At 45.2% G+C, this 24,282-nt stretch overlaps 1 protein-coding gene across 1 annotated transcript; it reads left to right on the top strand.

Moving 5' to 3' along the window:
* Positions 1 to 50: 50 nt before the first annotated feature.
* LOC101166954 (PH domain leucine-rich repeat-containing protein phosphatase 1) lies at positions 51 to 23,806 on the top strand. Its single transcript, XM_023954400.2, has 17 exons — positions 51 to 3,015; positions 7,600 to 7,796; positions 11,445 to 11,570; positions 13,208 to 13,356; positions 15,811 to 15,957; positions 16,123 to 16,350; positions 16,479 to 16,681; positions 16,763 to 16,823; positions 17,818 to 17,913; positions 19,475 to 19,630; positions 19,720 to 19,920; positions 20,007 to 20,169; positions 20,733 to 20,863; positions 20,962 to 21,078; positions 21,296 to 21,490; positions 21,567 to 21,807; positions 22,148 to 23,806. Exons 1-17 carry the CDS (start codon positions 1,500 to 1,502, stop codon positions 23,246 to 23,248), a joined length of 5,028 nt encoding a protein of 1,675 aa, XP_023810168.1. The 5' UTR covers positions 51 to 1,499; the 3' UTR covers positions 23,249 to 23,806.
* Positions 23,807 to 24,282: the final 476 nt, after the last annotated feature.

Raw genomic sequence — 24,282 nt, forward strand, 5'->3', positions numbered from 1 at the left:
ACAGAGGAGCACCCAGACACAAGTAGACGCTGTTCAAATGGTTTAATATGCAATTTATCTGAATTTAATAGTAAAATTATAAAAAGTTTACTGTGTGTTTCATTGAAAAAGAACACAAATAGGTTTAAAAAAAATGAAAAAGACATCCCCTGATTATGATTATTTTCATTTTTTGTTTAATTTGCACATTTAAAGCATTATTAGATTTAATGAAATTAGGATGTTTGACTTTCTGGATCAGTATAAAACATTTTACCCCCTGCAATTGTTAACAATTCAGATAATAATTTAAAACAAACAAAGCAAAGGTTTTAGCTACAATAGTGTAACTTAATTTTGATCCCATATATCAAGTTAATTTCCTAAAAACAATAAACATTTCAATGTCAAAAATGTGGATTCTTAAATAAAATGACCCAAATAGGAAAAATATTGCAAAAAAGAAAAACAAGCCACCAAAGTACAAATAATCTGTTAAAATGGTTCACATTTATTTTAATATCTTACTATGGAAATGTTTTTTTTTCCTAGTAAAACATTCTTTCAAACAATTAACAATATTGTAAAAGTTTAATCACACTTAAGGCATTGAAAATGCATTTCTTAAAATAATAAAAGAAGTTGTATTTTTTATTTCTCTCCAGTGGGTGGCGCTAAAGGACATGTAATGTTCATCATTTTAACATCTACACCTTGATAAATAGACCTAAGAAAACTTTTTTTAAGTAAATTTATGTTTGCCCTTTTTATGCATATGTAAGGTTTACTACGAAAAAATGCAGTGTCATTGTTTATATTTACCTCTGCGAGTGACAAACTTGCTTTGTCACAACTGTTAGTGTTGCCTTCAAGGGCATTTTTTCAGCATGTTAAAATTGCTTGCAACAGTCATCAGTCAGTGTTTAGATTTCATAGTAAATGTTTTTAATTAACAAAGGGACACTATGCTGGGAAAATCGGAAGAATATTAATACATCGTAAATTTATTGCTTTTATATTTAAAACACGTGAAATGCAATTGCAACGTGATTTCTGTAACTATGCTATGCAAAACATTAAGGAACTCGCAGGAATTGTTTCTTGTCAGGGGATGAAATTTGAAAATTCCGAGCTTTGTCTAACCGTAAACGTATCATAATTCATATCCAATAAGGCCCCGCCCTGTCCAGAGTGTGTCGCTGACCGCCACCCTCTTCGGGGCTCTACTGTAAAAATAGTCGCTACTTCTCTTGTCAATGGCTAACAGCTAAAAAAGCTTCCTCTCGCTTCTCGACCAGCAGGTTGGCTCCGCGCAGAGAGCTAACCGGTGCCCGGTAAAATGGGATGATGTAGCGGGATAACTCCGTTGGGGAAATGCGCAGCACCTTAGCATGCTAGAGCTAACACTCTTTTACTCCGAGAAACGACCTAGACCGAGCTAGCTGCTCGAAGCTAACGCAGGCTAACGTTCACCTGCGGTTTGTTGCTGCTACCGGACCGGCTGTTGCTACTCAACGAGCATGGAAAGTACGAATGAAAGCAGTTCTGGGGCTCCATCGGCTTCGCCAGTACCGCAGGGGACGCCCGACTCTGGCAGTGACAGTAACTCCGTGAAACCGAGCGGATTATCACCACAGCACGCTGGGAAGAGACCCTCCATCGGCGAGGATGAGGGCGGAGGCGCGGAAGCCAAACTCTTTGGGAAGGGGCTGGGAGCCACCTCCCTTCTGCAGATTGCGATAAGGAACGGGATCTACCAAAACCAGGTGGCCAGCATCGGTGGCGCGGCGAAGAACATGAGCATTCCCGCCGTGAAGTCCGGTAACGTTTACACTTTAACGTCGGCAAACAGCAGCGCATCTGTCAACTCTCTGCTGGGAAGGAGGCGCCACAGACACAAGAGGAATCTGTCTCTCGGGGCTCCGCCGACCACCAGCTCGCCCGGGGCGTCCTCCGCTGAGGCCGCCAGCCCGGCTCCGTCAGCCTCGCCGCTGAGCACCCTCAGCCTGGATAGGAAGACCTTCCTGCGGCAGAAGCAGTCCAAGCAGCTCCAGGCCGCGGATAAATCCTGGGTGAGATCGGACCTCCGGCGCGGCTGCATTCACGTCCACGACTGGCTCATGCCCTCACACCCACGGCCGGTGCTGTGCACCGTGGACACCACTGCGAGGGACATCGCTGGTAGACTCGATGGCAGCAAAGCTGGGGCTGTACTGAGACTCAAACCTCCAGCTGCAGTTGACCCAAACGACCCATGCAAAGACGGACAAACTGACTGCAGCAAGTGTCAAATTCAGAACATGGATGTCAGGACCCCCAGATCAGAGGAGAATGGTCATCTCACCTCTAACTTGATGCATGATGGAAAAACTGCACGTAACTCTAATTCTGAGATCTGCCTGAATGACATTGGTGTGGATGCGAGTGCTGCAGACCGCTACGGGGCATATTCTGGCTCAGACATGGAGAGCAGCACCTGTGAGGACTTCAGCCCAAGTGGACAGAGAAGTACAGAGCACAGAGACTCGCTCAGCGATGGTCTGGGTTTGGGTACCGACTCCTCGGTCCTGAGTGCGAACTGTGACAGCGCCACAGAAGGACCTGACCCGTTTGAGAGTTCCTCGGATGAAGTGGACATCACCTGTTCCCCGCCAACCTCCACAGCACCCTCTGACCCCTCTGCTGCTACTGACCGAGCCACCAGGCAGGATGATGACGTTAGTGACACCACAGACAGCCCCAAGATGGTCAAACGGGCCCCTCTTTGTCCCAGCAGCTCCCAGACTCGCCCCCTGACCAGCAGAAATCTGGACATCCCTGGAGGAGACCGAGTGTGGCCAGAGCCCATCAGCTCCAGCCTAACTCCAGCCCTCTTCCTCCAGCTGCATGGGGGAGCCGTGCGGCGGCTAGGGGACGACGAGCGGCCTCTGCAGATCCTGAACGACTACCTGTCTAACCTCGGGTTTGAAGACGGATGGAGGGCGCAGGAGGAGGGGATGCACGCCGAAATCGGCTGCCTCATCCGCTTCTACTTCGGTGAGTTCTTGTGACGTCTTTGCTGAAACCCAAGCCTGTTCTGTCCTGGGTCCACCCGGTTCTCGCCGAGCCGTTGGAAGCCTCTTCAGCCGCTCTTGACTCCCTCATTGTTCGCCTATTCTCAGTGTACCGTGAGTGCCGGCATTGTGTTTGGTCACTGGGACTGTTAAACGAGTGTATTCAATTGTCCCACTCGCACAAAAGGCAGTGTTGTGCCTGTAAACCCACTCCAGCCGCTGGGCGAGCAGTCTAGTGAGATAACACAGGTGACCAAAATCCTTCTGTTTTTGTTTTTGTTATTGATGACCCTGTTTTGATGCGGAGTGGGGTAAGCGGCTGGAAAAACACCAGTGATCCGGTGTGGGATTAGCACAACTGGATTTAGTTTTTTGACCTTGTTTTTTTTTCCTCCTCTCAAAGACCCACTCCAAAGAAAGCTGTGTTTAGGATGTTTTTTGTAGTATTTATCTCACAATGGAAGACATATATGAAAAATGTCTGAGTATTTCTTTATTCAGATCCTGTCAGGAGCAGACGAAAAAATGCAGTCGGAAAAAGTCTGTAGCCGTGATGTAGATGCTACAGTCGACAGGCCACAAGCTCCCTGCTTCGCTCCATTCTGATGCATCTACTTGCAGACAAATAGATTCACGTACGTCTTTGTTTTCCTCATCTGAGCTGGCATCTGGATCAAAACTGTATGGCTGGATGGCTCCTATATTGCTCACCACTTTTTGTTGCACTGATAATATTAGGTTCTGGGTGTGAGGGGCTGTAAGAAAGTGTAAATAGAGAGATGATGGGATATCAACGTAAGCTCACTTCCGCATCAACAGTCTCGCCCACAACTCGGGGGGGCGAATATCTAATGAACCTGTGCCGCTCTGCAGAAAGTATGTCCTAGAAAACGAAACTGTTTTTTTCATTTCGGCGAAAAATGGCACAATCATACCTAAAGACCACTGGGAACGCTTTTAAAATAGATCTAAAGATGATCGGCGTGGGACTTTAACTCCTCTGCTGTAATGTAGAAGAACAGAGCATGACCTGAAGGTTCTGCATGTCAGCATGAGACCATGAGGTGGGGGAGTGTCGTTCATCTCAGCCTCTAATGAGGAATGTGTTTCATTTCTGCTTTTCAAAAACATACCCTAAATGACCAGACAATTCTACTTTCAACTTGTCTGATTGGTGTTTGTGTGTCCAAACACACACACACACACAAAAAAAACCTTTGACCCATCAGATTGCACACTGCCACGTGCACATTTTCTCTCCATCACAGAGACTCTCAGTGTGCTGACTGAAAGACAAAAGCAACCTCAGAGGAACTCGGATTTCACCTCCTCAGTGTTTTGCGTCTGAGCGGGCTGCAGCTGCAGCGCGCAGAGGTCGCCACTCTACTCCGCAAGGTTGAACACGGGCAAACGTGAGCGATACTTCAGACCCGACTCACTGATACTTGCAGCTTGGCTGTTTCATGGACTTCATTTTTTTTAAGGATTGCAAAGAAAAAGATTCAAGAGTGTGTTTCTTTATTTCTTTTTTTAAAATATTTGTTTACTTTTTGCTTTATCTGTGACAGGATGTTGCCCATTCAGGGAAGCAGACTGAGGGAAAGGGCATGTATACATTAACACATCACACCCAGGGAAGGGTGGATGCTGGCCTCATTGTGTAGTTTCTAACAAGACCATCTGTTGTGTTTACCATTTAAACAAACCGGAAAATTTCCAGTCAGACTTTAACATTTATGCCACTCAAAAACTAACCCTAACTGATAAAGTAATCAGCTGATTATTGGGGGAAAAAAACAATATTTTATTCAAAGTTCTGCTTTTTATCTGCATTCATTCTTGATTCTTGATGGGTTTTGTTCAAATCTTAAGCTGCGGTCCAACTGACAAAGAATTTACATTGTTTATTGTGGTGACCTCAAAGACCCACTCCGATCATCTTTTGATCTATTTTCAAGCATTCCTGGTTGTCCTTTGGTTATGATTATGCTGTTTTTAGGCAAAATTTAAAAAAAAAAACTGTATTGTTTTCTAGGACATAGTTTCTTCAGACCAGCAGTACTTCATTAAAAATTCACTTCTGAGTTGTGGCCGTGACTTTGCGTGGAGCAAGCCTGCCCCCACGTCCTGTCATCCATCTCTCTACACTCTCTCTCTCTAGTTTACAGCCCCTCACACCAACAACCTAATATTACCGGTGTAAATAAAATGGTGAACAATAATGGAGCTATCCAGGCGTGCAGGTTTGAACCAGATGCCAAGTCAGATGAGGAAAACAAAAAATGTACATGGATCTATTTGTCTGCAAGTGGATGCATCAGAATGGAGCGAAGCGGGAAGTTTGAGGCCCGCCTAGTGTATTTTCTAAGTCACAATTTGCTGAATCGCTGTTGGGGTTACGGGGTTGCTGGAGCCTATCCAAGCTGGGTAAAAGCCGGGGTACATCCTGGAAGGGTTGCCTGTCTGTCATAAGGGCTCACAAACACACACACACACGCACACACACACCCACACACACACACACACACCTAGGGACAGTTTAGGATCTTCAATGAAGTATGTTTTTCGACTGTCGGAGGAAGGAGTTGAAAACTCTCCAAACTCCACACAGAAAGGTCCTAGGTGAGCATTCTCACTGTTGGGCATAGCACTAACCATTATGTCACTGTGCAGTCCACTAGCTTGATGTAACATTGACAAAAATATGTTTAAAAAAAAAAGCTGGTTCTGACTTTAGCAACAGGTAACATATGTTTGTACGCGTCCAATATAGCGCAACCTTACCGTCTTTATTGAAACTCATTTGGGCAGAAACACTGAGCTGGCTGTTGGGATGTGGCAGATAATACAGTTCCGGTACAGGCATTTGAAAACCTGATGAGGAAACAACTAGGAAATAGATTTCTGTAGAGCTCTGCTTTGTTTCCGAGGTTTTTCCAGTCATTCTGGATTCTGTGTTGAAGTGGATTCACACTGGCCTGTGTCCACCAACGGAGTGTGTTTTGCTGTTGTGGCTTCCTCGTCAGGTGTTAAAGCTCACCTAAACTCTTTGAAGGCTGAGGCACTGTGCGTTTTAATAAAAAGCAACTGTTCACAGTTTGACGACAAAAATGCTGTAAAATTTCATTTCATAATCTAGGAGTGGGTAGGGAATGAGAGGACTTAGTCAGAAACACGAAAAACTGTTTTGCTTTGTTATTTCTAAATGCCTTGTGGTACTTCCTGGTTAGCACTGGTTCTACAGAGCGTCTCCAAACAAGCAGGTGTTGAATCTGCAGGACATTTCCAGCTGATTTGGTCTGCCAGGTGTAAAAAGCAAAGTGAACACTGTCCGCACTGCTCAGCCAAACAAACTGAACCAGCACCCAGACACAAATGAGAAAGGCTGTAGGCTAAAGTTCAACCTGACCAGAACATCAGAAGTTTGTTCTATAGCCTTCTGCATGAGCGCAGCTTGAATAGGAAAGATGGAATCTCGCGTTTTTCAACCTCTTCAAAATAGAAATTATGGATAGAATGATCCTAGTTGTGTCCTTTTAGTCTGCAGTGCGAATCCAGTCTAAGATTTGAGAGATTTTATTAAAAACTTTGTAAAATTATGACGATCTTGTTTTCTTTAATCTGAATCTTTAAAATTCAGATTCATAGTTGATTCGGACTCACCATTGACTGTATTAAAGAACTGGACTGAGTGAGTGCACCGTTAGCCATAGAGAATGGCTTACTTACTGCTCTAACGAAATGAAGTCAATTCGATCGCCGGATTTTTAAAATTCGGACGCCGCCATATTGAAACCAGACATAGTCAGTAAGCAGCGATTGGTCCGAATCGGACTGTGTCATTTCTATGGCAACCACTCTCACCAATTAGGAGTGACCTTGTTGAGAGGCACCCATTTGAAAGCGGGCTCAGGAGAATCTGTCAAACGTTTCGATTGGAGACCACACACTTTGAGGCATCTGATAAGTCGGTTCATAACTTGAATCACTTGCAAGAAAGAAAAAAAACTACAATTAAAAAGATAATCAGATTAGGAAGAACATATAGAAGTCTATGAGACTTTGGCCTCTTGGAACCAGCAGGTACATCCTGTTTGGAACGCCAGGGGGGAGGGGTCACTCAGTCCTATTCTCCATACAGTCAGTGGGTAAAAGCTGGGAAAGTCACAGGAGGAGGCAGCAGGTTGGAGGTGCTGCTGTTGTAAGACGTTACATAATCAGCTGATCTCACCTCCGCCTCAGTCCCTTCACTTGTGGCTCCCAGCTGCATGTTACAGCTGACAGCTTCAACACAGCGGTGACTTCAGACGACGTTTTGCATATTAGTGGCGGGGCCGGGCGGGGGGGCTGATTACAGTTCATTTCTATGTCAACAATCCCGCTTGAGCAGCCCGCTCCCTCTAGCAGCCCGCTGCGTTCTGAGAAGAACTAGGAGTCGATTCCCAAAATCCACTGCTAAAAGTATTCATGCGAACAAACACATGCTAAAAGATGATTTTTAAAAAACAAACCCAGGAGGGATTTCTGATTTTACTAAACACAACTATCCCCCCCCCCCATCTTGCAGGGAAGCCTCGCAGCGTTGGCGGTTCTGAGCGCGTGCAGCTCTCTGGAGTGTTCAACGTCAGGAAAGGGAAGCTGGCGCTGCCGGTGAACCGCTGGTCAAAGCGGCAGGTCACGCTGAGTGGAACCTGCCTCATCGTTTCGTCTGTCAAGCACGCCCACACCGGCAAAATGCACATCCTCCCCCTCATCGGGGGAAAGGTAATTTCTGCCTCCCTTCCGTGCACACCTGGAGCGTCTTTCTTTCTCTGCTCTTATCAATAGACGTCGCAGCGACACCCCCCATCATCTCTGGATTAAAATAAAAAACCTGTCTGGGTTTCTAGGACAGTTTCTGCAGAGATTTTTAGTTTTCATAGGGTCTGTACGGTGGCCCAGAAGGGTCACAACACAACACATTAACTTTACACACAACACATTAACTTTACACACAACACATTAACTTTACACACAACACATTAACTTAACACACAACACATTAACTTAACACACAACACATTAACTTTACACACAACACATTAACTCACAACACAACACATTAACTCACAACACAACACATTAACTCACAACACAACACATTAACTCACAACACAACACATTAACTCACAACACAACACAATAACTCACAATACAACACATTAACTCACAACACAACACATTAACTCACAACATAACACAATAACTTTACACACAACACATTAACTTTACACACAACACATTAACTTTACACACAACACATTAACTTTACACACAACACATTAACTTTACACACAACACATTAACTCACAACACATTAACACACAACACAACACAATAACTCACAACACATTAACACACAACACAACACATTAACTCATGGCCCAGAAGGGTCACAACACATTAACTTACCTCACAACACTTTAACTCACAACAGAAGTAAAGCAGCAATTGAAGTGCTTTTATTCTGAAATTTGAGCGGCTAACTGCCTAACAGAAAGTAATGTCACAGTGAGCTGTGGAGGGAGCATGATTTTTCTAAAGGAGCAGCTAGCAGCAGTGTTGCCAGAAACTTTCTCTTTATTACGGTTCTTCTCTAAACACACACAATATGAACGCACACTCCTCCCTCCGCTCTCACACCCCTCTCTGTCCTGCACACGCGCTCCTCTCCTCTCCTTTCTTCGGCTCCCTCCTCTCACACAGGCGCGTGCGGTCCCCAACACACACACAAACAAACACACACACACATACACTCCGCAGCAACACTAGACACCAAGAATGTGGAGAGATGGGGTTTAGTGTTTTGGAGAGTTCTACTTGGTAATCATGTTTCCATGTTTGAGATCATAAGATCAGCCCAGGGAAAGTCTCTGCTTCAACTCCTGCAGTGAAAGCTGCATCTAAATCTGACGCCGTGTTTGCATCTCTCTGACAGAGTTTGAAGCCAAAGCCCCTCCCCCGCCTCTCTACCTGCTTTTCCTCTCTACCTGTTCATCTGTTCACATCTTCTGGAGCTGAGAAATGTTTCCCCCCGCGCTCCTCCAGTGTATCCTACACAGAGAGCGCAAAATACGGTCATCATAGGTTGACACCATAGTCGGCGCGCTCCGGCCTTGCACACGGAAGAAAGAGCCGCATAGAGCGGGTTAAGAAAATGAATGAAAGAAGGCCGGTCCGCTGAAGAAATATTCAATACTGTCCTCCTTTTATTAGATCAGGAGAAAGAAGAATACACAGCTTTCGTTGAGTTTTTCCCCCTACTGGACTGATTTAGCACCCGATCCGAGGATTTTTCAAAATAAAAGATAGTTCAGACTAATAATAAAAGGATCGATAAACACAGACACCGATCCATGTAGCGATCGGACCATAACTTTAGCTGGTATCTCCTCCTACACGCAGCCGCAGTGTCAGGCTTTAAAGAACACAATTTCTAAGAGGCGGGGCGTTGCACCCCCCCAACAACAGGTTAGATGACAGAGCCCGTTAAGCGTCTCTGCCTGGTGCGTTTACCGAGCTTCAGTACATAGAAGTTCAACAGCCATACGGCCTCACGTAGTCCACTTTTATATATTCATGAGGGGAAAAACCCGCCGAACTGACCCTAAAACAGCCCAAATTATGCAAACCCGGCCAAAGCCATTTTTACCCGCAAATTTAAAACCAAAAAAAATCATGCTCCCTCCACAGCTCACTGTGACGTTACTTTCTGTTAGGCAGTTAGCCGCTCAGCCTAGTGGAAATTTCAGAATAAAAGCACTTCAATTGCTGCTTTACTTCTGTTGTGAGTTAAAGTGTTGCGAGGTAAGTTAATGTGTTGTGTTGTGACCCTTCTGGGCCATGAGTTAATGTGTTGTGTTGTGAGTTATTGTGTTGTGTTGTGAGTTATTGTGTTGTGAGTTATTGTGTTGTGTTGTGAGTTATTGTGTTGTGTTGTGAGTTAATGTGTTGTGTTGTGAGTTAATGTGTTGTGTGTTAAGTTAATGTGTTGTGTGTTAAGTTAATCTGTTGGGTTGTGACCCTTCTGGGCCACCGTAGTACGGGTCTGTCCATCATCAGAAAAATGCCAAATGAACATGTTAAAAACACAGAAAATACCATTTTCATGGGAGTGGGTCTTTAAGAAACAACAGGTAATATTAGTTTTATAAGAGAGTGACGGAAAAAGTCAAGATTTATTCTCACAGAATTGGTCAAAACAGAGAAAAAGTCAATAAACGATATTCCTAGATGTACATTAGAATTATTCTGTGAAGCTAGCATTATTCAAATGAACCTCTGTGAAGGTCCCTGGTACTGCAACTTCAAAAACATGTATTTTTAAACCAGTCCTAAGAATAGGAAGCCAAGTAGAATGTATTCACACAATCCTCCAAAGAAGGGGGGAAAGCTCAACTGAGCTTAATGCTCATTAAAACCATTTTCACCCCCCAAAAAAACACACAAATCCACCTCTGAGCGGATTAGCAACAACTATGCAAAAAGAGGAGGCATGCTGCAGAAGGCCTCCACCAGGGATGAGATGCTTCAACCCCAAACAAAAGCGTGGTGTTGCTGAAAGCTGACACTCTGCAGATCCTCATGTGAATGTAAGGGGAAGAATCCCCAACAAAGCAGCAGCAGAAGTGGCGGAGAAACAGCTTTCATTTCAAACCCAAACTCTACTGGATCTTAGTGTTTTTATTGTGCCTTCCTGCAGAGCAAAATGTAGTGGAAGTCTTTTGTTTGGAGAAAATGTTTGTGGAGGAATCTGTGTTTAGACCAGTTCCACTCTTTTGGGTCGCACTGTGTCCTGATTGGATGTAGACCTTGTCAATCAACGTCCTCTGGGCCACGTCTCCTGTACAAAACGTGTTAAAATTTCCAAAATGTACGTAAATCTTCAATCACGAGCAGATCTTTGCTTTCCTTCTATAATAATGGAGCTATTTTTCCACAAAGGTTGAGCTTTGAGAGTTTAAACAAGAGAGAAAAGTGTGAAGATGTTCATGTCCGTCTGTATAAAGCATATAAAGTGTGTAGTGAGGAGTTTAACAGCCTTTAAAACATCTAGAATTATTATAAATAATGGATTCCTCCTATTGGGGGGTATCTTTAGAACGTTATGATAAACGAAGGACTATTGCAATGTTTTATAAACTTTTAGTCATTTGGAAATGCTTTTCCTTGTCCATTCTTTTGCCAGATTACATGTATTTCATGTGTAGTTTTTAAAGCTTTTTGACAGCCATTTGATGGGGGGAGGGGAGGTCAAAGGTGAAACCCCTCTGCTGGGTTCATTAACGTTTAAAATGGTCAAGCACCAGGACAGCCGTAGAAACTGCAAATGGGATGCAGGCGGAGGGAACTGACGGCTGTTGTGTGCTGCAGGTGGAGGAGGTGAAGCGGCACAGCCACTGTCTGGCTTTCAGCTCAGCCGGTCCTCAGAGTCAGACCTACTACGTCAGCTATGACTCGTACACGGAGCACCTGCGCTGGCACAGGATGGCCTCAAAGGTACATTCCAAGGGGGCGGGGCTTATCTTATCTTCTGCCGTCTTCTCATTGCTTGCATTGTTTCGGACGGATAACTGTAAACGCCAAGTTCTTTTCCTTTTGTCAACAGAATAGTTTCAGTTTGTTCCACATATGTGCCTCTCTTTATCAGTTCTAACTTTCAGCAAAAACAGCATAAATGTCGTGCTCTTTAACTTTCTGGATCAGTATTAAGTGGTAATTTGCCTTTTCTTTTTTTTTAAGTTGGCGAATGCCAGTCCAGAGTTCTTCCAAAATCCAAGTTTCATTCACAAACTTATTGACGTTTTTTTTTCATTTTGCCAGACTTTTAAAAATCTTTTTTAAAATCTAAACTTCGTTTTTTTTTGTCATTTTTACAGAGCTGGAAGTTAGCTTACAGAGTAAACGGCTGTTTTGGAGAGTAGGAGTAATGCTACATGCAAACTAGCCTCGGCAACATGCGTTCAAGCGACCACTTCCAATAAAAAGTCTTTGTAAACACGCGTTTACGGACGTTTTGGGCTTTTGCGTTCTAAACTATCGTTTTCCCCCTTTAGCTACGCAAGTTTTTCTGACTGTTTTTGGCCGTTGAACACGCATTGACAATCAAACATGTTGAACTTTGACTAATCAGGGACTCTGGTTTGGTAATGACGTATGGGTGGCGTCCTTTTCAATTCACGGAAGTACCAATCGTTTGATAATTATGGTTTGTTCCCGCCTTAAATTCTATGACAGAGTCTGTCATTTTTGGGAATAGAGCTGTGAAAGAAAAAGCCAGGAGCAAGAAGTGAAATAAAATTTCCACTGCTTTGCCACTTCACACCTAGCCTCTTCCGACTGTAGGTACATGCACTCGTATAAGGTAGCGACAGTCCAGAGTGAACACTGCACACTGACCAGGGGTTCTTGAACGCCCATCACATGCCCATTGTGAACGTAGCATAAAACGTAAGTGTTGATCACAGATCAGCAGGAAAAACAAAAGCGAAGAAGCTCCCTAACTCCACTTTGGATTCCTTATTTCACAGTCTGATTGATAAAATGACCAAGCACGATCAGTAAAAAGAAAATACCTTTGCATTGAAAGTGAAATCAAAGATTAAAATCTGCCAAAATGTTTTTTAGAATGTTTTCAAACTGCAGACATCTATGGATCCCTACAGAAAAAAGCTGTCCATGCTGCTGAAACTTTGTTTCATCTTCATGATCTAAATCCCTGAATTGTGAAAAAGCATTTTTACCGTTCTGTTGTAACAGAACCGCCTCACTCATGTTACAGCTGGTTTTGCTCTTCCAACTAGTCTTCCTCACTGATGTGTGCTCAGGCAGACAGCTGCTCAGCCTTAATGGAATTTCTTAGTCAGATGATGTTGGTCAGCTCTTCATCCCTTTAAGAAAAGCCCTTAGTGTTCTTCAGAAGATCACCTGCAGATCACTCATCTGATCCTCATCAGAAAGGTTGTTGGTGTATTTTTTTTTTTCTGGTGAAGGGCGGTTTGGGAGTTTAGCAAAAGCAGCAGTAACGCCCCCCACCCTCCGAAACAACGATTCACTATGATGGCATTGGTTTTTGCTGATAACACTCTCTGAAGTGTGAGAGTGCGTTCTCAGTGCGTTTTGTCTTCTTGTGTCAGATCGCCTCTCAGAGGGTCAGCTCCGTCGATCTGTCCTGCTGCAGTCTGGAGGAGCTCCCCCCCCAGCTGTTCTACAGCCACGACCTCACCCACCTCAACCTCAAAAACAACTTCATGTCCCCCCATAGAGGAGTCCCGGCACTCACCAGGTGAGACGGCGCACACACTCGAAGCTTGCATGTTGTTTTGGTTGGTTTGTTTTTTTGTTTTTGGTCAATGTTTTCGATTCGACATTTACTTTTTCAACCCTGATATCCCAACTCACTTTTCCTAGTAGCAATGAGCACCTGGACAATAAAGGTTAGCAGTAGCTCATCCCACATGCTTCAGGTTTATAGACAGACTTTTGGACAAGCGTCTTGCAGAGAATTTGGTCCACGTCAAAGCAAAATTTGAAGCATTAAATCTACGAAGCTCCAGTCTAAAAGAGCGAGGACCCCTGGTGGCCAAATGATGCCAAAGCAACCTGTCAAAATTTGGCTCTTACATTTATCCAGTTAAATGCACCAAATAAAGAGCTTATTTTAGATCCACTCATATTCCAAACAAAGGCTTTACATCTACTGCAGTAACAAGAATATTTTTGTTTTTCTGAATAAAACATCGTTGGCAGACGATTTTATATTTCCCCCCATCATGGATCCAGATGCTGCTGAAAGCCCCGCCTTCATTGTCACTTTTGCACATTTGCACTTTTACAACTGCCACTCAACATCTTGTGTTTTTGTGTGTATGATGTGAGTGAATTGTTTTGTTTCCTCTATACGTTTGGCATTTGGAGCAGACAGCAAAGAAATAATTTCATTGTGCAGGGAAACCCGTTTCTTTACTGTACATATGATAATAAACCCTTTAAATCTTTGAATCTTGAATCTCACGAAAGGTTCTCCATAAACCAGGCTGCAAACCAAATGATGTTTTCTTCCAGGCTCCCGCTGGGCTTTGTGAGCGAGAACTGAAGAGATGAGGCGGCTGCGATCCAGTTACAGTGTTTGTGTGTGTTCTGGGGGGGGGGGGCTCAAGCGGTCTGAATAATTCAAGGAGAGCTGCAGTGGTGAGGAGAGATTTGACATCAGCTGACCTCAGGGCTGCTCTGTGGTTCTTCTAAAGCTTAGGAGGCGCAGTTTGGTTTAATTTAACTTCATTTAATATTTTGAGGAAGTAATGGAGAGGTGAGAAGCAGCTTGTTCTTCTGCTGCACAGACATGAACAGATCCTTCTGTCTCACCCTCTGATTGTGTTGGGGAATAAAACAGATTTTTCAAACGTTTTGTTGCGGTTCAGATCTCATCGGGTTACTTGGTGTTCTGTCAGCTGCAGATTGTTTAGATTTGGAGAGACGAATCAACACACACACACACACACACACACACACACACTGTTGGTGTCATTGTGTTGACAGCTGTTGAGCCGAGGGGCAAACGAGATCTCTGCTCACTCATCTTTTGTTGAGTAGCTTCAACTGTCTGGAGGAGCAGCTCTATCCGTTCTCGATGAGACGGCTTTAGGAGCTCTTCCTCCTAATTCTGACTTCTTGAGGAGGTTTGCTGAAGCCTGACATTTACGTGCTGGAACCCAACACAAACACGCGGCCATTGTTTTCTATGTAAACACCGGCTTCCCTGGCAGCTCTGTGTTTTCCTGATGGTAACTTTCCTCGGAAGGACGTGGGTCCGGCTGTTCCACCCCTGACCCGCCTCTGAACCGGGTTTGTTTCCGTCCAGCTGAGCGTTCACATGCTGTGACTGTAGACACATGGCTTGTTTCAGAATTTAACCCCACTTATGATGACTGTCGGTGAGTCTTTGTCATGTCTGAAGGATTGAAGCTTCTTTTTATTTTTGGTGTATGTAAACAGCAGTTTATGCACGTCTTCTGTGTCCAAAACTCTTGCGCTTACATGTCAATCACTGATCACCACGTCTCCGTTTGGCGGGGGGGGGTTTGCATGCGTTCACAGAGTGTTGCATTTGGATTTTTGAATCTGATCGAATTGCTTTTATAATGGTGGAAATTATACTTTGATTGTTGGTTTGCACTGTTACAACTTCAGAATGTAGTTCTGGAAGGTTTTACCTGTATAATTGTTTTCTGTGTTTGGATGAAAAGATGATTGCAGCTACTTGGAGTGACGTTCATTCACACATTTTCAAGACCCTTTTTGGGCTCGACGTACAAAACGTGCAGCCCTTGAACTTTAGTTGAAAGTTGAACCAGGTTAAACTTTGACCAATCAGGGACTCTGATTTGGTGGTGATGTTTTAATTCACCAAAGTATCAGAGGACTTTCTCTGCCAAAGCTCCTAATGTATGTTTTGTTTTTGTTTTTTTAAGCTAATCTGCAAAACAGCCCAGATGATCATACTACCACCACCATGTTTGACTGTTGCACTAATGTTCTTTTGGATAACACCATAAGTTTGACAGATCTACACATAATGGGATCAAACATTCTGGGGATAATCCTGATGTTTTTCAAATATCAGACGAGTCTTTGTGTTTTACGTGAGCTCTGTTCAAAAACCTGTCTTATTTTCAGCGAAGTGTCCTCACAGCAGGCTCTGCAAGTCTCTCACCTGGGGCGTTTCTGTGTTTCTATTCAGGTTTTGTAAATTGAGAAGCCTCAGTCTGTCCAACAACGCTCTGTCCGAGTTCCCGCTTTCCCTGTGCGATATCCCCTCGCTCACCGAGTTGAACCTTTCTGGGAACCGGCTCTCCTGTTTGCCAGCAGAAGTGGGAAGTATGCACAAGTAAGTGGGATGTTGATCCCAAAGGCTCCGACAAAAAGACTATTTGAAGTTGTTTGAGAGTAGAATAATAGAAAATGTCCTCTTTTTTTTTCAGAAAAAGAAGTGCTTTGTGTTTTTTTTTCCTTTAGAAGCCTCAAAAAACATCTCTTCATGTGTTTTTTCCAGTCTGCAGACCCTCCTCCTGGATGGAAACCTTCTGAGCTTGCTGCCCACAGAGCTCAGCTCCCTGGAGGGCCTGACCTACCTCGGCCTGTCATTCAACAGCTTCAGCTGTGTCCCCCCCGTCCTGGAGAAACTCCGAGGCCTGGAACGGCTCTGCCTGGCAGGGAACCAGCTCTCTGTGCTGGATGTGGCTGGCCTGCAGTGGCTGCCTGTTCACTACGTAGATCTCAGGTGAGATCTTGTCTTGTCGGTGTGTTTTATGCATAAATGAATCGTGATGACGTCTGTGTTCATCTCTCAGCTGTCCAAACACTGAAGCGAAAGCATGTTTGTGTCTCTGTGACCTTCTGTCTGCTCAGGCTGAACCGCCTTCAGGAGGTGACTGTGGCCGACTCGGAGCAGCTGCTTCACATCACGCAGTTGGACCTGAGAGATACGGGTCTGCAAGAGCTGGACGTGACGTGCCTGACCAGGCTGGAGCTGCTCCGCTGTGACAGAAACTCTCTGTCCATCCTCAGAGTCAGCGGCCACGCTCTCAAGAGCCTGCACGCCGCGCACAACGGTACAGATGCTCTCGAATTGTTTCAGGAGCACGACGGAGTAAATGAGAAAGCGAGTCATGCTGCTGCTTTTGTTCCTTCAGAGCTGAGGCGGCTGGAGATCCAGCCTGCACCGGAAAATCTCACCTTTCTGGATCTGTGCAGGTATGAGAGCTTGGATCACTGCAATGTTCTTTTGATCTATTTTAAAAGTGTTTCTAGTGTTCTTTTAATTATAATTATGGTGTTGCTTCTAGGACATAGTTACTGCAGAGTGGCAGTAGTTAATTAGAAATTCACCTCTGATTTGTGGGTGTGGAGCAACCCCACCCCCCCTTCCCGTCACATATCTGTTTAAATGCTCTCCTGCTAGCTCACACCACCAACCTAATATTACCGGTGCCATAAAAATGGTGAGCAATATCGTAGCTATCCAGCTGTAAAGATTTGATCCCGATACCAGCCCAGACGAGGAAAACAAAGACGTACGTGGATCTAGTTAAGTACAAGTGGATGCATCAGAATCCAGCAGAGCAGGAGCTTGTGGCCTGTCGACTCTGGCGCCTACATCTTTTACTTTTTCAAACAGCATTTTATCGTCTGCTCCTGATTCACGAGAGAATTTAAAGCTTCTTAACTAGGGCCGCACAGTATGAGGAAAACTCTGATTAGTGATTAATATTGCGACAACAATATAATTTGCTGTATATAAACAAAGAGCAAAGCAACCAAAAACATCGTTCCCATTTCATTGCAATAGTTTAAAAATTATTCTCCAAATGACCCTCGTCGACATAGGAGGCGAGCATCTAACATAATAGGGCTCCATCTGATTGGTCATATGCATAAAGGGATTGATTTGATTCGTTAATGCTTCAAGTTGCCATGAGATTGATTTATCACTTTTAAGGTAACCATTTATTGCAACTTTCATTGTCTTTTGCGATATGCAATTAGAAATTTGCAGTATATTGTTCACTGCAGGCCTATTATTAATTATATATTATATAATATATTATTATATATTAATATATATCCTCCATCATGAGAAAAATGCTACAAGAACGTGTTAGAAAAACCAAAAACACAATTCAGAGTGGGTCTTAAAAGCCAGCAGGTCACGTTAAAAAGCTTTTTTTTCTTTTTTCTTTCTTTCTAGGAACAAACTGAGCAGTGTTCCAGACTGGGTTTGTGAAACTAGCAGACTGGAGGTGTTGGACATCAACTACAACTGCATCACAGAGCTGCCTGTTTGGTGAGCTGCACCACAAACAAACAGGGTTCACCAGGGATTCTTGTTGGTATTTTACAGCTGAAGGCGTTTAGTTCAAACTCACCAGAGTGTTGTTTAGGGACAGAAGAACGAATGTCAAACAAGAGAAAGCTAAAATCCAGCAAAATGGAGGAAAGTCTCATGTCAGAGTACAAATAAATTAGTTTAAAAGATGTTCGTGAAAATGTCTTTAGAAATGGTGTCACACAAGAAACAGGTAAGGAGGCTTTGATTGGATAAGTGTGGTCATGTGACCCACTGGTTCGTATCAGACTGATTTAAAGGCAGCTTTTAGATTGTTCCGTTTTTAACAGTCTGGGAGGGTAAAAGAGTCACCGAACCTTTTTTTTTTTCCTAAAAAGAGAACAATCTGTAGAGAAAACAGGGGTCCCTCGTTTATTCTGGGAGTTGCAATTTAAAAATAAGCCGCATCAGGTGAAATCTGCACATTTCAAGGCTGTGAAACCCCTCGCTCAACACTGAATACGCTTTTCTCAGAAACATTTTCACACTTTTCTCTAGTTTAAATTCTCAAAGTTCAAACCTTGATTAAAAAAAAGAAGTCCAGTATTATGGAATGAAAACAAATATCTGATCGCGATGGAAGACTTGTTTAAGTTTAACAAACTGAGCAGAAATTGATTGACAGCAGTGTACAGCCAATCAGGATGCAGGAGACAGTGCACTGTAAAAAACAAAAACATTTTTCATTTTCATTTTTAAGTCCCCACAGTTTAGTGAGCGTTAGTATTCTGTTCACTCTATTAAAAAATGGAGTTCATAAAAGGTGGATATCACTAACATCAAAATACTCACTTAGTGCAATACAATATTAAATGATCTTTTAAATATTCACTTTTTTAATGAAAAACACTAGTAAATAAATGATTTTTTTTCATAAAATGTGAATTCTTGCTTTAAAAACTAACTAAAAGAAACTTATTTACCTGAAAAAAAAGACTAAAATTGAATTTAACGGAAAATCAATTCATGGATTATTTGTTTTGATTATTTGTTGTTTTAAGTAAAGATCAACATTGATCTTATTTATTTTTTGATTTTTATAGCCTGCCCTAACAGGCATTTTTCTGATTAAATGATTTCTAAATCATCAGCTGTTGATGATGTCATTACCTCATGTTTTGTTTTCATTGCTACAACTTTAAATAAAGTTCATTGAAAAGCAAATTAGCCGCCTGGGAAATAACCATAAAAGCTGTTATTTGTGAAATATTATTCTTTTCAAAAATAAAGGAAGTGAGCAGAGATTTAGACTTTATAAAAGATGTTTGCAGATCCCCAGTAAGGAGATCAATGAAACCTTTTTAGCACGGTTTGGGTTAGTTTGATTGTTTTCTTGCCTTCCATCACTGCGGGGAAACATGATCAGGGTTCTTCTAGGGTTCTGCACAGACGGAACCGACTCGGCGTGAAGCTTTTCTCAGCTTGCTTCTGCTCGGTCTGGAGTTCAGAGGGACTTCAGAGGCTGTTGTGGAGCCTCTCCTGCACTCGCTGAGGCGGCTGTGTTGGTGTGGCGTTGCAGGTTGCTGTCCAGCGGGAGCCTCAGAAAGCTGCTGGCGGGCTGGAACGATGTGTGCCAGCTGCCAGAGAGGCTGGAGTCTTCTCAGCTGGAGGTTCTGGACCTGCAGCACAACCGGCTGACCGAGCTCCCACACAACCTCTTCATCAAAGCACAGAGGTGCTCTCCTCCTCCTCCTCCTTTTTGTTTTTTTGTTTTTCATTTTTCTTTCAACGTCTCTTATCATTTGAAACTTTGCGTCGCCACAGCTTACGCTACCTGAACGTGTCGGCCAACAAGATGGTCGATCTACCGGCGGCCAGCACATCCGAGGACGCCTTCAGCCGCCTGGAGGAGCTTTACGTGACCAACAACAGCCTGACGGACAAATGCATCGCCCTGCTCTCCGGACACGGGCTCCTCAAGGTGCTCCACCTCGCCTACAACCAGCTGCAGACCTTCACCGCCAGGTGACCTTGAGACCTCCGGCCATATTTACAAAACAGCAGCGTTCTCCTTGGTGACACCGTATGTGGGATGACGTTTCCACCGACAGCAAACTGGCTCGACTGGAGCTGCTGGAGGAGCTGGACGTGAGCGGCAACCGGCTGAGGTCCGTGCCCACCACCATCCTCAGCTGTCAGCGTCTGCACACGCTGTCGGCCCACTCCAACTGCATCAACACCTTCCCCGAGGTCCTGCAGCTGCCTGAGATCAAGGTCCGTCGCATGACCGCACCCCCATGACACCCACTCCTGTGAAAACTGTGTTTTAGGATTTTTTAACATGTTCTTGGGGCAGTTTTTTGACAGATATTTCAGACTATGAAGCTGAAATTAGCCTTTTTGAGTTTTTCTTTATGCAAATGAATCAGGAGCAGAAAAGAAAAAACCCGTTTGAAAAACGGATGGTACGCTGGGCGGGTCACAATCTCCCCGCTCCGCTCCATTCTGATGTATCCACCTGTAGACCACGGAGTGGGTCTCTAACTCACCAGAAGGTGTGGGTTTAATCCCCAAATTAAACATTTAATAAATACAATTCCTGGACAGTAAAAGTATGTCACACGGACCAAGTTTCTTTTCATTTGAATAACACACTTCCTGGTTTAGGGACCATGGTATTCCTCTGACCAACTGGTCAAAAAACTCACTTGTTCGTAAAATATTAGTATTTTTCCGGAATTTATTCCGTTTTTTGGGTTAAATATTGGCATAAAGGAGGCAAAGAAACCTGGAAGTGTAGTGTTGCTGTGAGTTTCAGGGTCTTCTGTCATTATCAGTGTGTGGATCTGAGCTGCAACGAGCTGACCGACGTGACGCTGCCCGAGACGCTTCCCCCCAAACTGCTGGAGCTCGACCTCACAGGAAATCCTCGACTCAACCTGGACCACAAGAGCCTGGAGCTCCTGAAGTACGGAGAGCCAACACAAACATCTCTATGGAAAGTCTCCAACACATCCCGGCCGCTTGCCTAATCCGACTTTTTTGGGTTTTTTTTCCTTCCTGCAGCAATATCCGCTGTTTCAGGGTGGACCCGTCTCCTTCAGCTCAGTGTGCGAGCGAGAACCACGGCGCCCCCGCGGTCTGGAGCCACGGCTACACCGAAGCTTCTGGAGTCCGAAACAAGTGAGGCTTTTTGCCTTGATGGAGTAAATCCTGGAGGGTTGTTTACTGTTGATCTGCAGGATAGCGTCTGCGGAGCATGCAACTGCGTCTGCAGAGCATGCAGCTGCATGCTCTGCAGACGCAGTTGCATGCTCCGCAGCTGCACGCATGCCCCTGATGGAGCATGCAGCTGTGTCTGCAAAGTCCGCTGTTTTGAAAAAGAATGCTGTCCATTCAGGCTGTGCGTGGCCGCTCTGGCTCAGGACAGCTTCTGCGGCTTCCGCGAAGCTCTTTACGGGGTTTTCGACGGCGACCGCAACGCCGAGGTGCCTCACCTGCTGCAGTGCACCATGGGAGATGTGTTGGCAGAGGAGCTTCACAGAGGCCAGAGGCAGGAGGACTACATGAGCAACACCTTCCTCACTATGCAAAGGTAAACCTGCAGCTCCTCCTGCGTTCTGACTCAAACGCTCCTGTCGCTGCAGCACGTCTGTTTCCCCCCCATGTAGGAAACTGGGCACCGCGGGCCAGAGAATGGGCGGGGCGGCGGCTTTATGTCACATCAGACACGACCCCACGGCTCCCGGCGAGCACGGCGGCGGCTGCTTTACTCTGAAGGCGGCCAACGTGGGCAGGTGCAGGGCGGTGCTGTGCCGAGACGGCAGAGCCGTGGAGCTCTCCGACGTCCACACCGTCAGAGAGGAGGAGGAGTACCGGAGAGTCCGGCAGCATAACGCCATCATCACAGAGGTAAGTCACCAGGGAGTAGTGAGGAACTTCAGACGCAGCCTAGAGAGAGTGCACTGGAATTTCAAAATAAAACGCTAGACTTCCTGTGGTAAATCAGAAACCTGCCCAGCGTAGCCTCACTATCTTAGACTAGCATTAACATTTGAACGCTTTCCTTTACCATGGAGACATAGAATTGAATAACTTGAAGCTTTTACAAATTTTTTTTACCAGATTTAGCATTTCTTAAATTAATGTTGCATTCTTTTTTTAACTTACACAGAGATGGTTGTGAATTTCTAGCTTCGTTAATTAAGTTAGTTTATTAGTTATTAAGTTTATTATTATTTTTTTTGCACAGGATAACAAAGTCAGCGGTGTGACCGACTCCACCAGGATTCTGGGTTACTCCTTCCTCTGCCCCTCTGTGACGCCCCGCCCCCACGTCTCCACGGTGACGCTCACACCTCAGGACGAGTTCTTCCTCTTGGGCACTCGGGGCCTGTGGGAGCTGCTGTCCCCCGTTGAGGCGATCGAGGCGGTGCGAAACGTCCCAGACGCTCTGGCTGCCGCCAAGAAGTTGGTGACGCTCGCCCAGAGCTACGGCTGCTCCGACAGCCTCTGCGCGGTGGTCGTGCAGCTCAGCATCACCGAGGACTGCTGCTGCTTTTGCGAGCCGCCGCCCCCACCCCCCAGCCCGGGTGCTCCCCCCGCCGCGCTGGCCTACTCCTCGTCCAGCGTGGACGCCGGGATCTCGCTGCCGCCGACCTCCTCCGGGACAGTGAGCGAGCTGAGCAGCGAGTTCAGCACGTCTGAGATGAGCAGCGAGGTGGGGTCTACGGCGTCGTCTGAGGAGCCCCCGCCCCAGCCCGAATCGCAGATGGCGCCCCTGAACCCCGCGGGGCGCGTCGCAGTCAGGAGACCGGCACACGGGGGCGGGGGCTTCCACAGACAGTTTTCCGGCGCTCTGTCTGACAACGGGCTGGACAGCGAGGACGAGGAGCCTATCGCCGGCGTGTTCTCCAACGGCAGCCGCGTGGAGGTGGAGGCCGACGTCCACTGCCTGCTGCGCCACGACTGCACTCACATCCACGTGTCCGGCGCCAACGAGCCGCCCTCATCACTCTCCGCCCTCACCCCTTCCCCGGCACCCCCATCCTCTCCCTGCCTCGGGGGAGACTCTGGCCAGGGGACTCTGGGTCGCCGGGGTCGAGCTAACGGCTCCGTCGCCTGTCAGGGCAGAAACCAGGACCTCATCGAGGAGGCAGCCGACGCCCCTGTCAGGAAGCAGGGGGGCTACTTCAACGCCCCCGCTCAGCCGGACCCCGACGACCAGCTCATCATCCCCCCGGAGCTGGAGGAGGAGGTCCGGCAGATCATCCAGCAGCAGCAGGAGCAGCAGCAGACGCACAACCAGCAGGCGCACAGCTTCCAGAAAGATTACTACGTCACGCCACTCTGACTGCTGTTTGGGTGAGGGAAGCTCCGCCCACACATCCCAACAGGACCACAGACTGTTTTGTTAATCTCTTTGTTTTCTACTATTAATCCAAAAGCCCCCCAAACGCGATGCAATTTTTATAACAGTCTGTTGAAACCTTCCCCGATGATTTTTACCATCTCTAAAATCAGAAGAAGCACTTTGGCCGCTTTGTTAGACGTTAGTCCTGCGATGAAACGGTACCACTCGGTGTCTACGTTCGATTCTCCACGGCTGACAGCCTTACTGTTGTTGGAGTTAGTAACTGTTTAACTAACTCCTAGGAGTTTAATACTTTAAAGTGACCTAGTCACTGAGGCGTACTAATATTCTCTGAGAGAAAAGATGATTTCTGATTATTTCTGAACACTGACGGTCCAGGTTTGGGTTCTCTGGGTCCAGAGTGGTGCTGCAGTGGTGGGTAGATGTGGGTCTTACCAGCTTAACGAATGTTCTCAGAAAAGTGTTACACACTTGTTGACAAAAGCAAACTGCACAACAGAGCTACTTTTGCTACAAAATAAAGTTTTCACAAGTTCATGTGAATTTCTCTTTTTTTGTCTTTGTCCTTTGTGTTAAAAAAGTTAGTTTTTTTTTTTACTATTTTCTGTTAAATTTTTGACAATTAGTGTCAGTCTGGTTTGCCTTTCGGAAGTTCTACAAAAATCTGTTTGGAGTTATGGGACATGAACGTCAGAGGAACAAACCTCAGATCTTTCCATCATGATCAGGCTACTTTGTTCTCTGAAACAGAGAGACTGCTGCCCTCTGCTGGCTGCATGTAAAATGATCAAACTAAGATTTTCCAAGCGCTTCAAATTCTTTTCTACCTTTGTCACATCTTTTTAGGATACTTAAACTAACTTCAGTTATTTAAATGTATTTCTATTATTTTTTCATATATTGAGCTTTGATAATTTCTTCCCAAATAAATTAATGGATAACTGGCCATTTTCCTGTGGAAATGCTCATTAATGCACATTTGTAATCAGCTAATCACATGACTGCAACTCAAC

Source organism: Oryzias latipes, chromosome 4 (genome assembly GCF_053564925.1).
Source record: "Oryzias latipes strain Hd-rR chromosome 4, Olatipes_Hd-rR_3.1".
NCBI lineage: Eukaryota > Metazoa > Chordata > Actinopteri > Beloniformes > Adrianichthyidae > Oryzias > Oryzias latipes.